Source organism: Tupaia chinensis, unplaced genomic scaffold, assembly GCF_000334495.1.
Source record: "Tupaia chinensis unplaced genomic scaffold, TupChi_1.0 Scaffold000007_1, whole genome shotgun sequence".
NCBI lineage: Eukaryota > Metazoa > Chordata > Mammalia > Scandentia > Tupaiidae > Tupaia > Tupaia belangeri.
Window position 1 is genome coordinate 474,990 of NW_006159436.1, and position 17,311 is coordinate 492,300.

General features: G+C 42.2%; 1 protein-coding gene across 5 annotated transcripts in view; it reads right to left on the reverse strand.

Moving 5' to 3' along the window:
* Nucleotides 1–7,776: 7,776 nt before the first annotated feature.
* The window catches only part of ZNF510 (zinc finger protein 510), a 17,866-nt gene continuing 8,331 nt past the window's right edge, over nt 7,777–17,311 (reverse strand). For all 5 annotated transcript variants that reach the window (XM_006139837.1, XM_006139836.1, XM_027776152.1 and 2 more), the window contains 3 exons: nt 13,494–13,620; nt 13,109–13,204; nt 7,777–9,678 (listed from right to left, as the gene is read on the reverse strand). In XM_006139837.1, the coding sequence (XP_006139899.1) occupies nt 7,994–9,678; nt 13,109–13,204; nt 13,494–13,620 (1,908 nt within the window). In that variant the 3' untranslated portion in view covers nt 7,777–7,993. The remainder of the gene's footprint in view (nt 9,679–13,108; nt 13,205–13,493; nt 13,621–17,311) is intronic.

Here is a 17,311-nt window from a genome sequence, read left to right on the forward strand (position 1 = left end):
TTTTTTAATTTAACCAGACAAAGATAGAGAGGGAAAGTGAGATAGCAAGCTGCCAGGTCCAGGACTCAAATTGCAGTCTGCCATATGGAAGTCCAACGCCTTAACTACCACACCACCTACAGGACCTATAAAAAAAAAAAAGAATTATTTAATTTTATTTATTGTTTTTATTATTTTTTTAAAAATTGCTATAGGGCACATGCGCTCACCCAGAGCAAGCGGCGGAGGGGAGGGGGGTTGTCAAGGAGAGAGAAGGAAAGTGAGAAAGCAAGCTACTGGGTCCAGGACTCAAACCATGGTTAGCCATGTGAGAGTCTAGCACCTTAACCACTGCGCCACCTGCAGGCAGTTTTTTTTCTTTCTAATTTCCAGAAGGTCTTTGTATTTTTCAGAAAGAGAGAGAGAGAGAGAGAGAGACAGAGAACAAATAGAAGAAAGCACTCCTCAGTGGAACATGGTCATACCACAATCCTCTTCCTGTCATCTCTCCATTCTATTGGGGTTTTAGGTGTGCACACATGTGTGCCTGGCATATTGTTCAAACCTCTGGGGCTAGGACTCAGAACTGTAGTTGGTCATGTCAGTACCAGCTCCCTATGCTTTGGCCAGAGGGCAAAACGTCAGTATGTATGTATGTATGTATGTTATAGGACATTTGCACTTGCTAGAGAGGGGTAGTGAGAAGGTAAGTGAGGAATCACTCCCCAGGGGGCATGGCCATGCTACAATCCCTTTTTTTCCATTCTTCTGAGATTTTGGGCATGTACACGTATGTGCCAGCATGATTTTTCAAGCCACCATGTCTGGGACTCTAACTGCGGTTGGCCTTGTGGGAGTCCAGCACTCCAACCACCATGCCACCTGCCAACCCTAAAGTTTTTTTTTTTCAGTTATTTCTTGAGAAAGGTAGTCCCTCTTAACAGTGTTTTCATGCTGGGATCCACCCTAGTCTCAGCCAACCTGGCTCACGTGTCTGCGTGCACACACGTGCAGCGTTCTCAGGGAGGTTTTGGATGCAAAACCAGGACTTTCCCCACGCGGACCCAGTGGCATTACTTCTGCACCATTGCGCCCCAATAATGAACATCTTTTCATGTATTCCTTTGCCACCTGTACATTTTCTTTGGTGAAATATATGATCATGTTTTTGTACGTTATTTGGATCTACTTTCTGAAGAGTTCTGAATAAATTTTATTTATGAGTCATTTATGAGATGTGTGGTTTGCAAGTACTTTTTTTTTTTCGGAGAGTTTTTTTTTTTTTTTTTTTGCTATAGGGTGCGTGCGCTCGCCAGAAAGACAGACAGAGACAGAAAGCGCAAAATACCCCCTGGGGGATGGCCATGCTGCAGTCCCTTCTCTTCCTTTTTTCTCTTGGGATCTTGGGCACACAGGCACATGCACCTGGCATGAGTTTAAGCCAACGGGTCTGGGACTCGAACTGTGGTCGACTACATGGGAGTCCAGTGACAGCCATTACACTAACTGCTGGTCCTGCAAGTACTTTCTTCTAGTCGATACCTCGAATTTTATCCTCTACACAGGGTTTTCACAGAAAGTTATGACACAATTGGTGATAACCTTATAAATGGCTACAGACTTTTCACAAACAGTGGAGACTAAAACATAATAAGAAAATGACTTCATGAAGTAATGAAGAGTGGGGTTGGAGGGTTCCCCACAATCAGCCCAGATCCTCTAACATAATGAAAAAGTGAAGGTGACTATCAAAGCTGAGGGTTCATGGCTTTCAGATCTTTACTAGAAACACTAGGTGTCAACCATGTGCTATTTTTGCCTTCCAGAAGCATTTGGCAATGCCTGGGAACATCTGGTTGTTGACACTGAAGGAGGTCAGAGGTTCTTGGCATCTAATGTGGAGAGACCGCGGATGTTGCTAGACTTTCTACAATGCACAGGGCAGGGTTGGGCATCAATATCACAGTGCTGAATCAAGAGCCCTCAGTTGTTGTTTTTACATTTTTTAAAAAGGTTTTAGCATTAGGATACATGGCCTTACCAGAGAGACAGAGGCAGAAGAAACGTGAGAAATCACCTCCTGGGGGGATGGCCACACTATAATCCCTTTTCCTCCATTCTCCTCCTGGGATCTTGGGCACGCATGCACACAGCTGATGTGATTTTCAAGCCACTAGGCCCAGGACTTGCACCATTGTTGGCCACGTGAGAGTTCAGCAACGTAACCACTATGCCATCTGCTGGCCCCAAGAGCCCTGAGTTTAGAAGAACTGATCTAGAATATGCAACAATGGAAAAACGTAAGGGTTCCATCAGGAAACAGACCTGGCATTCCCTTGCCAGAGGTTAAGCTGCACAAAGTTGCAAAGAGGCTTAGGCTTCAGTATTACATAAACACATTCATTTAACTCAGTGAGGCCCAGGGATGCTCTATAGATGATAGGTTTTATAAATGCACCAGCAGAAAAGGGGGGTGGTGGATAATATCAGGAAATGCTTGCAGTGCTTTTGAGACTTAGGCACCTGCTGAGGAGAAATGGGAGTCAGGTCCTGCCACTGGCTCGGAAAATATAGCCAAATTCTGTTGTGACTGACAAAAACCTGAAGAAAGTACTGTATGTTTCTGAATATTGAGAATGAGTTAAGTTTCTTTTAAGAAATTTGGCAACTATCCAAAATAGAAGCCTGTGAATGGGCAGCTCCCATCCATACTTCATTTATAATAAATGTGGAATCATCTCAAGAGATAATCTATAGCATCCAAAGGAAACATGCTCAGACTTCACTTTGGTAATTGTACCTTTAGTAAATGTTTCTGAGTGCTTAAAATATGAAGGGACGGGAACCAGCAGTTAGCATAATGGCTATGTTGCTGGACTCCCACGTAGTTGACCGCGTGTTCGCGTCCCGGACCCGGTGGCTTGAAACTCACGCCGGGCGCGTGTGCATGCATGCCCAAGATCCCGAGAAGAGAATGGAGGAGAAGGGATTGCGGTGTGACCATCCCCCCTGGGGGGTGATTTCTCGCTTTCTGTCTCTATGTCTCTCTCTGTCTGCCTGGCGAGCGCATGCGCCCTATAGCGAAAACCTCTCCAAAAAAAAAAAAAATATATATATATATATATATATAGGGACTATTTCACATGTCTGAGATAGATTATGAATAAAACAGACAAAAGTTCCTGCCTCTTTGAGGCTATTTTCTTTCATTAGCTTGAGACCTTTAGCAGGTATGAACCAGGAAATGAACTCCTCTGGGCCTCAGTTGAGGCATTCACCTGCTGGAATAAAGGCCCATGACTTCGTAAGATCAGCGAGGAGCACTCCTGAGTGGAGCACACATCGTGGTCTCCAGATAATGATGTATCTGTGTGGAGAGCTTCCTGTGCGCTTGTCTTAGCCAAAGAACAGCAGCTAAAGCCCAAGTGCCCAGTCATGGGACTTTGTTGTCCGGCCTCCCAAGGAATGATCCAGGCAGGCTACCTAGGTGAATCTCACCTAGTTGGTACCTGATCCGGAACTTAATGCAAACCCAATCATAATTCTAATAGGTTCTATTTAAAAGAATGCAATGAGAGAGATGGGTCTCTCTCTTTTAAGAAAGTGAGTAAAAGTCCATCAGGTGGCATGGTGGTTGAGGCACTGGACTCCCACATGGCCTGCCATAGTTCAAGTCCCAGATTTGGTGGCTTGCTATCTCACTTTCCCTCTCTCTCTCTCTCTGGTGAGCACATGTGTCCTATAGCAAATTAGAAAATGATAATGATAAGTGAAATTAACTAAGTAACTTATGAAATAATTAATTTTATTATTTTTTAATTCACCAGAGAGAGAGGGAAAGTGAGAAAGCAAGTTGCCAGGTCTGGGACTCAAACTGCAGTCGGCCATATAGGAGTCCAGCACTTCAACCCCCACTCCACACTCTGGCCCAATAAGTAACTTGTTGTTGGTGTTGTTCTGTTTTGTTATAGGGTGCATGCACATGCTGGAAAGACAGAAACAGAAAGTGAGAAATCACACCACAATTCCTTTCCCTCCATTCTCCTCTCAGGATGTTGGGCATGCACACACATGCACCCAGCATGCTAAGTAATTCTTAAAACAAACAAACAAAAAACAACCAAACAAAAACAAAACGAGTAAAATGTTTGGGAACAATTTAAAGAATGAAAGACTTACTTTGTATTACCAAATACTATAAACAAGGTAAATAAATGGCAACGATCTGATTCTCAGGGACTATAGCAGTAACTGGACTTGTGTACCATCAGTCTCGTGGCATCAGCTTCTCTCCATGTAAACCTTATCTTTTCCACAGATTCTTTTTTTTTTTTTTTTGACAAGGCTGCTGGCAGCTCTAGGTTCACAATCTCACTGGGTTATGTCCCACCCATTTCTAAAATTCTAAGAGAGGTGTTCTTTCCCAAAGTTGATCCAAATATTCTTCCATGAAACATTTCAGGTCAGAAAGTTGTTTGTTTTTAGGGCATGTGTGCTCACTGAAAAGAGAAAGTGAGAAATCACCCTCCAGGGGAGATGGCCATGCCATAGTCCCTTCTCCTCGATTTTCTTGGGATTTGGGGCATGCACACACACACCTGGCCTTTTTCAAGTTGTCAGGTCTGGGACTCAAACTGAGGTCACCCATGTGGAAGTCCAGTACCTAACCACCATACTACCCAGTGGCCCCCGAAAGACAGGGTATTATGACTCACATGTGGTATATGCTAGCCCTGATGACAAAAGGAGGATGTGTTACTAAAGTAACAGAATGATGGCATTGAGAGACAAACGGCCATGTGTGGTATTTTTCTTTCTTCTTTTTGGAGAGGTTTTTGCTGTAGGGCGAGTGCGTTCACCAGAGACAGACAGCAAGAAATCACTCCCTAGGGGGATGGCCACACCGCTATCCTTTCTTTTCCATTCTCCTCTCAGGATCTTGGGCATGCACGCACTCACCCAATGGCAGTTAAAGCCACTGGGTCTGGAACTCGAACTGTGGTCAACTACATGGGAGTCCAGCAAAGTAGCCATTATGCTAATTGCTGGTCCCCATGTGTGGTATATTTACACACAACTTACCATGTGAAGACACTGAAAATCAGAGAGAAAGAAGTGAATTAAACAACTAGGATAGCCAATGGGGCATTGGCTATTCATAGAGAAAAAACTGTAAGTTCTTATATCGAATGATACCAATGGGAGCATAAGGGGTATCGAGCCCTTTACTTTGTATGTAGTGTGAGATGTCATATGTTTTGCCTTGCTAGGGCATTGGTGGATCCAGGAGGCAGTCTGGGCAGATAAGGCTTGATCAGTCACATCAGAGAATTTTTTTTTTTTTTGGAGAGGTTTTACTGTAGGGCGTGTGCACTCACTAGAAAGACAAAGACAGAAAGCAAGAGGGAATGGCCACTCCACAATCCCTTCTCCATCCTCCTCTCGGGATCTTGGGCATGCATGCACACATGCCTGGCGTAAGTTTAAGTCACTGGGCCTGGGACTTGAACCACGGTTGACTACATGGGAGTCCAGTGACATAGCCATTACACCAACTGCTGGTCCCCAGAGAATTTTTTTTTTTTCATGGGCATCTAGTTGAGCAACCCAGATAGCATGCTCAGCAGCTGTGATTTTCCCCATAATCCAGAGCACCAAAGGGGATGCTTTCAATCTGTCTCTAGTTTTCCAACTGCAGTGTCAAATATGTCAGCCACAGCAAGAGCCCAAGGGTCAATAAAAATGCAACAAGTTTCATCAGATGGAATAATGGCTATGGCTGAGAACATCCTTGTGTTCTGTCCACTGAGAAGAGTAACTACTTTCATTTTTGGGTCTGTATGTCACTGTGTTGAAATAGTGACAGCATCCTGGCTAGCCAAACCGTCAATGAACCAGACCCAATTAGAGAAACCTCCATGAATCGAGGGCCCTACTAACTCAGCCACTTTCCTTCAGGCAGCAAAGTGGGGCTATCCTATGAGATGGCTGATACTATCTCATGGACAGCTGAGACACCATGGGGACAGGACAGCTGCATTCTTGCAAGTCCAACTTTCAGGTCACAAATGAGGTTTCTTAGGTCCTTTTCATTTTGTTGTTGAGTCAGATGACAGATCCTCAAACTGGAATTTTAGACAAGAAGCCTATACTCAAGCAAGAGGCGTCCAGTGTATAAGAGCCCAAGAGTAAGCTAACAGTTGATTTCAAAAGGGATGACTCTAGTATCCTTGTCAGGGCAAGTCAAGTCTCCTTCCCTCAACTCCCAAGGTCTGCCTCTTTTCCCAGAGTTTTAGTTAACCACCACGTACAGAGAACTGAGGCTCAAAGTGGTCAACAGGGCTGTGGCTCTTTGAGGTATCTTCCTTACATGCAGCTCCTCCTGATTGGCAGCTTACAGTAGGCCCAGCATATAACACAGTAATTCCTATTATACATGCAGATAGCAAAGTAATGACATCACATTTCACTGGCCCAAAGTGCTCACACATCAGGTTACATTTCTTTATCTTCCCTACTGTGAATCCTATCCAAATCCCATGAGCTAGATCTAGGTGTTTCTATGCTCCCACAGTAACTGGTAAGTAACAGACTTGGTCACTCATACCTGATAGAGCCAGTTTGAGTCCCTCTCCTTCCCAGAATGGCTTTTCGTTTCTTCTGGAGACAGGGAAACCTTTTTCTCCTTTAAACAGCTGTGGCTGGAATATGTGGAGGTATGAACTTTGGAGGGAGGGACTTCATGTCAATAAACAAGGCACATTTACTTGGAGCTGTGTCATGGTGACTCACTGTCAACCAAAAATGACTTCCAACATTTTAGGTTCATCCAAAGCCCTGTATGAATTGGTACCATCTATTTCATTACACAAGGGATTTCTGTTGTACAAATTCTAGGATGATCTCTAAGGGCCTCCTTTATGCAGTAACTGCCTAAGTCTGTGCCCTCTGGCTAAGCTTGGCTAAACTATTTTCTGCCTTCCTAGCAGAGAGATAGCAGCATTATGTGTATTAATAGATGCATAGACCTAAATGTGTAAGAGCTCAACAGAATACATGTTTAACTTCTGTCCACAAATTCAACTGGTAAAAACGTGGAAGAGAATTTTGTTCCACATATTTATTCAGGCACTCTGTTTTCTTTTCTTTCTGTTTTTTTTTCTTTTCCTTTTCAATCTTGTGTTGTGGTCATATTGAAATGTGGTACCCACAACTGTGCTAGAAATCATATCCATTTTATTCTGATAGGTTCTTTGGTAGTTTGTCAGAGAAGGATTTTATTTGTCAGACCTGGATGTGGCATAGATCATGGGCATTTACTTTCCATCTAAGTTCCACTTAGACGAAAGAGTGACTGAGAAGTTTAGACTAGCTGTGTGTCTACGGCTGTGGCTCTTTGAGGTATCTTCCTTACATGCAGGGAATCTCCCTCCTTACATGAGGTATCTTCCTTACTGTTAACAGGGAACAGACTACCAGTCTTTGACGTGAATGAGATATCTAATGAGGCATGACATTACTCAGGAGAACTTCCCATAGTCCTTTCAAAGAAACAGAAGTCAACATGAATTCTTTGATATACTCCGAGCTTTGCTTTTGGAGAAAATTCCTCCTACGTTCATATACATATTGCTTCTCTTCTGTGTGAACTTTCTGATGTACTGTTGATGGTTGACCTCTGGAATAATTTTTTTTACATTCATCATGATAAAAAAAATTTTTTTAAGGTTTTTGCCATAGGGTGTGTGCACTTGCCAGAGAGAGACAGAGAGAAAGTGAGAACTCACTCCCCCCAGGATGGCCACACTGCAGTTCCATATCCTCCATTCTCTTGTGATTTTAGGCACACACAGACATATACGCCTAGTTTGATTTTCAACACACTCGCATTCAGTCATGTGGAAGCCCAGCACCTTAACCACCAATCTACCCAGTGGCCCCCCATTTGTTTTTTCTTTACCCCAATGAGTATTCTGTGGTGTGAAATGGGTGGTCTTTTGTCAGAATTATCCAGTTACTCTATCAAAAGGGATCTCTTTTCCTGAATTCTCTGATATACATTGAGGGTTGACTTCTTATACAATTTCCTATATTCACTGCATTCAAAAGATTTCTCCCCATTGTGAGTTCTTTGATGTATTCTGAGGTTTGATTTCTGGCCAAAAGTTTTCCCACATTTACTACACTGAAAAGGTTTCTCCCCTGTATGAATTCTCTGATGATCGCTAAGGATTGCTTTCCGGACAAAATTTTTCCCGCATTCATCACATTTAAATGGTTTCTCTCCAGTGTGAATTCTCTGATGCACTCTGAGGGTTGATGTCCGGGCAAAAGTTTTCCCACATTCATTGCATTTAAAAGGTTTCTCACCTGTATGAGTTTTCTGATGTTGAATGAGATGGTCTTTTCGCCAGAAAGATTTTTCACATTCATTACATTGATAAGTTTTCTCCCCACTATGAGTTCTCTGATGTATTCTGAGGTTTGACTTCTGGCCAAAAGTTTTCCCACATTCAGTGCACTGAAAGGATTTCTCTCCTGTGTGAATTCTATGATGATCTCTGAGGGTCGACTTCTGGACAAAAGTTTTCCCACATTCGCTACATTCGTAGGGTTTCTCTCCTGTGTGTATTCTCTGATGTCCCCTGAGGGTGGATTTCTGGACAAATGTCTTCCCGCATTCATTACATCTATAGGGTTTCTCTGCTCTGTGAATTCTCTGATGTGTACTGAGGTGAGACTTCTGGGAGAAAGTTTTCCCACATTCATTGCATTCAAATGGTTTCTCTCCTGTGTGAGTTCTGTGATGCTGAATGAGATGTCCTTTCTGACAGAAGGATTTCCCACATTCACTACATTTATAGGGTTTTAGCTCGGAGTGAATTCTCTGACGTACTTTGTGGGCTAATGTCTGATAGGATTTATGTTCGTAATATTTAAATGACTCATCCCCAGTTTGTGTTCTGCCACTGTATACTAACAGAGTCTCTCCTGTGACAATTCTCTGAGCTTGAGTAAAACTGCTGAAATTATTTGCACTTGCATTATATTCGTGATGTTTCACAGCCATGTTAAATTTATTGTGTATCTCCACAGCTGCCTTATCTAAAGATTTCTCACACTGTTTCAAGTGAGAGTGTTTCTCCCCTCTGCCAGTTCTCTTGGGGTCAAAGAGAATATTATCGGAGTTTTTCCTAAATTCATCATCTTTACCAGATTTTTCTATGTGAGAACTCTTATGTATAACACAGTCAGCCTTACCACAGGTTTTTCTAATTTCACTACATTCAAAGGCTTGCTCTGAAGATGGAAACTTTTGATGTTCAGGAAGATTTTCCTTATATCTGAGGACTTTCATGTTTTTACTATATTCCCAAAATTTCTGTCTAGTTTGAGCTCTCTCAAACTTAACTTTGTAAGGCAAGTTCTCACATACACTATGATAATCTGCTTTCTTTGCTGAGTAGTTTCTATTATTAGTAATAAATTCATAAGTATTTTGCAGATTCACTCCCCATGAGTCACATATGCAGGATATACTTGCTGAAGAAACAGGAGCTCTGTGTAGATTAAATGGTTTCCCCAAAACTTTCTCTTCCTCTCTAGTCAATGTTTTATTATTGATGAATACTACTTGCTGCAAGTGTTTACTTTTTTTGCTCCTCTTGATCAGATCTTCACCTTCGTAATCTTCTAAACCTGAGAAAAATGGAAAACATCTATGTATCTTACACCTCTAATGATCAGGGATTCTAGACAACCTAGAATGTTGAATGTTGCATTTCACTTTTTGGTTTCCCAAGATTAAACAATTCATATGTAGGTGTATAAATATATAAGCCTTCAAGCTCTTTCCTTTAAAGAATAACACAGTGCTTATGGGAAAGGAAATTATCAATAGTAACTAATGTATACCTGTAGCATGTGGCATGTGATAAGTACGATTTTCCTAGCTGGTTGGATAGAGAACAAAAGGAATAAGGAATATAAGATTAAGTTTTGTAGGAATAACTATTTCAGAAAAAAGTGAAAGAATAGGATGAATGTAATAAAAACTATTAACTAAAGAAAAGTAAACAAGAAAAACTAGGAGATAATAGTATTCATAGAATAGGTAGGTATATGAGGGGAAGGGTTTGGTTTGAGGACATAAATTACCATCTGATTATGGATATTATCTATACTTTAATGGTAGAATACTTAATGTCTATCTTCTTCCAATGTTTTTGTTTTTTTAAATTTTGCCAGTGGGCATGTGTGCTTGCCAGAGAGAAACGGACTGAGAAGGAAAGTGAGAAAACACCTCCCATGGGGTTTGGTCACAATGCAATCCCCTCTCCTCCATGTCTTCTTCTTTTCAGGATCCTAGGCATGTATGCACACGTGCCCTGCATATTTCTCTTTTCTTCTTTTTTTTACATTTAATTTTTTTGCCATAAGGCATGTGTGCTAGTCAGAGAGAAACAGAGATAGTAAGAGGGAAAGTGAGCAATTACACCCAGGGGGGAAGGCCATGCTGCAATACCTTCTCCTCTGTTCTCTTGGGATTTTGGCCATGCATGCATGTGCAACCAGTACGATTTTCAAGCCACTGGTTCTGGGACTTGAAATGTGGAGTCAGCCATGTGGAATCCAGCACCTTAACCACTATGCCACCTGCTGGCCCCACACCAGCATGTTTTTCAAGTTGCCAGGTCTGGGACTTGAGCTACATGGTTGACCATGCAGGATCCAGCCACTTTAAGCACCAAACCATGGGGTGGTCCCCAATTTTTTTCAGTTGCTAGAGGGTGTATGCATTTGCTAGAGAAAGACAAAAAGACGAGAGAGAGACAGAGAGAAAGTGCTCCCCAATGTGGCGTGGTCATGCCGCAATCCCTTCTCTTACATTTCTCCATCCTGAAGGATACTGTACACATGGACACATGTCCCTGGCATGTTTTTCAAGTCTCCAGTGCCAGGATTCAAACTGTGGTGGGCCATGTGAGAGTCTGGTCCCTTAACCCATTCTTCCAATTCGAAATCCGTCATTTCCATCAACGCTTCAATATCAAAGTGAAATTATAACAGCACAAACTTCCTATTATCAAATGAAGCTCAGGCTCTATGCCACCTGCCGGTCCCCTTCTAATTTTTACATGATCATTTCCTTCATTATTTTTTTTTTATTTTTTATTTTTTTTACAGTTTTACTACCAATATATGAACTCCTAAAAAAACGTAGTTGAGTTTTTTGTTTCTGACCTTTACACAATGCAACCATATTTCCACTTTTATATCTTCTGGCGTTTTGTTTAATAATCACTGTACAGGGCTGGCAGGTGGCGTGGGAGTTGAGGTGCTGAATCCCGACATGGCAGACCGCGGTTTGGGTCCCAGATGTAGTGGCTTGGTTTCTCACTTTCCCTCTCTCTCTCTCTTTGGTCAAATTGAGACATAAATAATAATAACAAATAAAATAAAATAAAATAAATAATTATTTTTAAAAATCACTGTATAATACTTTATGTGGCTATGCAATTCTTCCTTAAAGAATATAATTACTGGGGCCAGCAGGTGGTGCAGTGGTGAAGGCGTTCATGGCTGACTGCAGTTTGAGTCTGGACCCGGGGGCTTAAAAATCGTGCAGGGCGTGTGTGTACTCAAAATCCTGAGGAGAATGGAGGAGAGAGTGCAGTGTGGCCATTCCCTGGAGGTGCCTTCTCACTTTCCCTTTCTTTGTCTCTTTCTAGAAAGTGAATGAGCCCTATGGCAAAAACCTAAGAAAGAAAGAGAAAAAAAGATTACTAGCCATTTTGAAAGTTCCTGTTCAAAGTCTTTTGCTCACATCTTAATTGGGTTGCCTACTTTTTCCCACATTGACTTGCAGAAGTTCTTTACATTTTCAGGAAGCTTACTATTCCTTCCTTTCTCCTTTCCTGTTTTATTCCTTCCTTCCTTTTTTTAAAAATTATTTTGCCAGAGGGCACATGTGCTTATCAGGGAGAGATGGAATGAGAAATGGAAGTGAGAAAGCAGCCCCGCTGGAGATGGCCACAGTGCAGTCCCTTCTCCATTCCCTCTTTCAGGAATGTGGGCACACATGCACATGTACCCAGCATATTTTGCAAGCCACAGGTCTGACAGTCAAACTTTGTGGGATCCAGTCACTGTAACCTCCATGCTACTGGCTGGCCTGGGAGCTTACCATTTCTCTTTTTCTTTTTCAAAAAGATTTTTTGCTATAGGGCATGTGTGCTCGCCAGAGAGAAACAGAGTGAGAAATCACCTCCGGGAGGGATGGCCATGCCGCAATCCCTTCTCCTTGATTCTCTTCTCAGGATTTTGGGCACACATGCACACGTGCCTGGCATGAGTTTAAGCTGCTGGATCTGGCACTCAAACAACAGTCACCTATGTGGGAGTCTAGTGACATAACCATTACGCCATCTGCTGGTCCCCAAAGCCCACCATTTCTAAGTTACTTGTACATTATATATATTTTGTTACTCTGTGGTTTGTCTTTTCAATTATTTCAACAATATCTTTTATAAACATAGTTCTTAATTTTTATGTAGTCAGTTTTTTTGTTGTTGTTGTTGAGGTTTTTGCTATAGGGGACGTGTACTCGCCAGAGAGACAGAAAGTGAGAAATCACCCCCAGGGGAGATGGCCATGTCGCAATCCATGTCGTGCCCAGCGAGAGTTTAAGTCACCGGCTCCAGGACTCAGACCGTGGGCGACTACATGAGAGTCCAGCGACATGGCCAGTACTCCATCTGCTGGTCCCTGTAGTCAAGTTTATTAATCAGTTTCTTTTGAATGGTGCTTCTTGTACCTTTGGGTTTTCTTTCTTTCTTCCTTTAAAGAATTATTTTTAATTTAACTTTATTTATTTACTTATGTTAATTTGACCAGAGAGGGACAGAGATAGAGAGAGAGAAAGTGAAAAACCAACCCGCCAGATCTGGGACTTGAACAGTGGTCAGCCATGTGGGAGTTCAACACCTTTAACCACCACGCCACGCGCCGGCCCCTACCTTTGGGTTTTCTATGATAAATCTTGCAAAACAAAAGTATTCACCCTCAGACTACCTTCTGGAGCCTAACTATCCCACAGAATTCTATTCACTAGTGCTCAGTAACTCACTTGAGTAACTCTTGTTCAAGAATTCCTCCTCGGACATCCAAGGCTCTTCTCCTTGTTCCAACTTGAAGATTACCTCTGGTCTGAAAATGCAGTACCCTGCAAATAGGAACAACTGAGAACATAAGCCAGATGCGTGAGGTTTTGGTATCCAAATGTGCAAGAGAGACACTTTGAGGAGCAGCATCCTGAAGCTCATTTGAATTAACACTGGGCACTGACAACATGAACATTTTTTCTGGTTTTGAAAAGTGCTCAATCACTTTTAGTCTCTTAAACAAAAAGCCTAAATAACAGTAAACTTTAAATAAAGTGTTTGCATCTACGGGTACTTAAAAAGGAAATGCTGCCTGTAAGGAGTTCCGAGGTAAGTTATGATTATACGCACCCACGGAGACCAGGTGGCTGTAGTTTTCCAGCATCACGTCTCTGTACAGATCCCGCTGAGCAGGGGTTATTTGTTGCCATTCTTCCTGGGAGAACTTCACAGCTACATCCTTGAATGACACTGAAGCCTGTAAGAGTGCATTTCTGTTCAATCTGAAGGATTTGGAATTAGATGACATGGAAAATACACACGAAAACAATTCTTAGGCCGACAGATGGCATGGAGGTCAGGCAGTTGGAACCCATGTGGTTGATTGCGCAGCTTCAGTCCTAGACCCGACGGCTTAAAAACCACTCTGGGTGTGAGTGTGTGCATACCCAAAATTCTGAGAGGAGAATGGCAAGGGACTGTGGTATGGCCATGCCCCGCCCCCTCCCCCCCCAATCGAGGGTGCTTTTCCTCTCTTTCTCATCTCTATGTCTGGCAAACACATACTCCCTATACCAAATATCAAATATCGAAAACAAAAAAAAATTATTATCCTGTTTATCATAAAGAGTTTAAAAGGGACCAGCAGTTGGCATAATGGCTATGTCGCTGGACTCCTATGTAGTCGACCGCGGTTCGAGTCCTGGACCTGGTGGCTTAAACTCATGCCAGGCGCGTGAGTGTGTGTGCCCAAGATCCTGAGAGGAGAATGGAGGAGAAGGGATTGTGGCATGGCCATCCCCCTTAGGGGGGGATTTCTTACTTTCTGTTTCTCTGTCTCTCTCTCTCTCTTTCTGGCGAGCGCATGCACCTTATCGCAAAAACCTCTCCAAAAAAAGAAAAAAAAGTTTAAAACAATATATATATATATATTTTCCTTTTCCTTTCCTTTTCTTTTTGCATCTATCTATCTACCTACCTATCTATTTGTGATGATTTTCAAGCTGCCGGGCTTGAGACTCAAACCCTGGTCAGCCATGTGGGAATCAAAAGAGGGAATCTAAAGAGAAAAAAAGAATAAAAAAAATCAAAAGAGAAATCTATAAATATATTGGATCTACTGAAAAATAAACACACAAAATACCTGAACTTGTGAGATACAGCTAAAGCAGTAGAGTAAAATGAATAGCTGTAACACTTACATTAAAAAAGATCTTGGGCCAGCCAGTGGGGTGGTGAAGGCAGCTGAATCCCACATGGCTGACTGCGTGGTCCTGGATCTGGTGGCCTAAGAAACATGCTGAGCATGTGTATGCCTAAAATCCTGAGAGGAGAATGGAAAGGAGGGATTATGGCATGGCTAGCCCCTGGGGGTGATACCTCACTTTCTCTCTCTCTGGCGAGTGCATGTGCCCCATGGCAATCAATCACTCAATCAATTTTTAAAAAGGAAAAACAAAAGATTTCAGGCCAGCTTCATGACCTAGTGGTTAAGGGAGCCAGATTTCACACAGCTGTCTAAATCCAGACAGGATGGAGAAATGGAGAAGAGATTACATCATGACCATCCTCACTGAGAGAAACTTTCTCCCTTTCCCTCTCTGTCTCTCTGTGGAGACTGAATACATTTGACAAAATGAAAAAAAAATCTCAAATCAAGAATTGAACTGTACACCTTAAAGAACTAATGACGGTCGGACATTACAGAAATAAAAACAACAGAACACAATGAACAACTGTACACCAACAGATTAGATAACCTAGGTGAAATGGACAAGATCACTGAAACACACAGACCAAAAACCGACTTAGAGAGAAAGAGAAAATGTTAACAGATTCACATATGGAGATTGAATCAATGATCAAAATCTTCCTAATAAAGAAAGCCTAATGGGGGGACCAGCAGTTAGCATAATGGCTATGTCGCTGAACTCCAATGTAGCTGACCATGGTTCGAGTCCTGGACCCAGTAGCTTAAACTCACGCCAGGCACATGTGCGTGCATACCCATCCCCCCGGAATGAAGAAGGGATTGCGGGATGGCCATCCCCCCTGGGGGGTGATTTCTTGCTTTCTGTTTCTCTGTCTGTCTCTGTCTTTCTGGTGAGTGCATGCGCCCTATAGCAAAACAAAAAACCTCTCTCTCAAAAAAAAAAGAAAGAAATCCTAGTGGGGACCAGCAGTTGGTGTAATGGCTATGTTGCTGGACTCCCATGTAGTTGACCATGGTTTGGGTCCCAGATCTGGCGGCTTAAACTCATGCCAGGCACATGTGCGTGCGTGCCCATCCCCCCAGAGGGTGACTTCTCGCTTTCTGTCTCTCTGTCTCTCACTGTCTTCCTGGTGAGAGCATGCACCCCATAGCAAGAACTTCTCTCAAAAAAAAAAAAGTAAAAAGAAAGTAAGTCTAACATGTGTGTATGCGTGCCCCAAATCCCAAGAGGAGAATGGCGGAAAAAGGATTGCAGCGTGGCATTTTCCCTGGGCACGGGGAGTGGGGTGGTTTCTTGCTTTCCCTCTCTCTGTGTCTCTCTCCTCTTTGATAAGCACACGCACCCTATGGCAAAAACCTAAAAAAAATAAATAAATAAAAAGAGAAAACCCAAAACCAGCTGGCTTCATTTGTGAATCCAATAAAACATTTAAAGAACAATCAACAGCAATCTTTCTCTAATTTTTTAAAAACAGAAAAAGAGGAAATACTTCTAATTCATTCTTTAAAAAAAGTTACCTTTAAAAAAAGCCAGTAAAAGAAATCCTAAGAAAACAATCTATCAGTATTTCTTATAAATATAAGTATAAAAGTTGTAACAAAATATTAGCAAACCAAATCCAGTAGAATATATAAAAGGTTTATACGCCAAGTCTAAGTATAATTTATTTCAGGAGTGTAGGAAAACCATCAATGTAATACATCTCATTTCCAGAATGAAGGAAATAAACCACACAATCATCTCAAATAACACAGAAGAAGCATTTGACAAAACCCAACACCTTTTCATGATAAAAACATTCACCATAGTAGGGATAGGAGGAAATTGTTGTTTAATTTGCTGGTGGGCGCATGCGCTTGCTAGAGATAGGGATAGAAAGAGAGATCCAGCCACCTTAAATTAACCACACCACCACCAGCTGGCCCAGGAACTAAATTTCTTTCTTTCTTTTCTTTCTTTCTTCTTTCTTTCTTTCTTTCTTTCTTTCTTTCTTTCTTTCTTTCTTTCTTTCTTTCGAGAGATTTTTGCTATAGGGCACATGTGCTTAACAAAGAGACAGAGAGACAAAGCAAGAAATCACCCCCTAGCAGGGATGGCCACACTGCAATCCCTTCTCTTATATTTCCTCTTGGAATCTTGGGCACACACGCACACGTGCCTGGCGTGAGTTTTATGTCACTGGATCTGAGACTTGAACCACGGTTGACTACGTGGGAGTCCAGTGACCTAACCATTATGCAATCTGCTGGTCCTGGCCCAGGAACTTTCTCACCATAATAAAATATAATCTATGAAAACTCACAGCTAACATTATATACAAAGCTAAAATCAAGAAACCTTCCTACAAAGATCAAGAATATAACATGGATGCTTTTTACCATTTCAATGTATTGTAGTGGAAGTTCTGGACAGAGCAAATAGGCAAGGAAAAGGAAAAAAAAAAGGGGGGCATTCAGGGGATAGCAGGTGGCAAGATGGTTAAGGCTCTGAACTCCCACACAGCCAATCACGGTTCAAGTCCTGGACTTGGTAGCTTGAAAACCATGCCAGGCATGAGCATGTACATGCTTAAAATCTCAAGAGAGGGACCAGCAATTGGCATAATGACTATGTCGCTGGACTCCCATGTAGTTGACCATGGGTCGAGTCTCGGATCCAGTAGCTTAAACTCACACTGGGTGCATATGCGTGCATGCCCAAGATTCTGAGAGGAGAATGGAGGAGAAGGGATTGCAG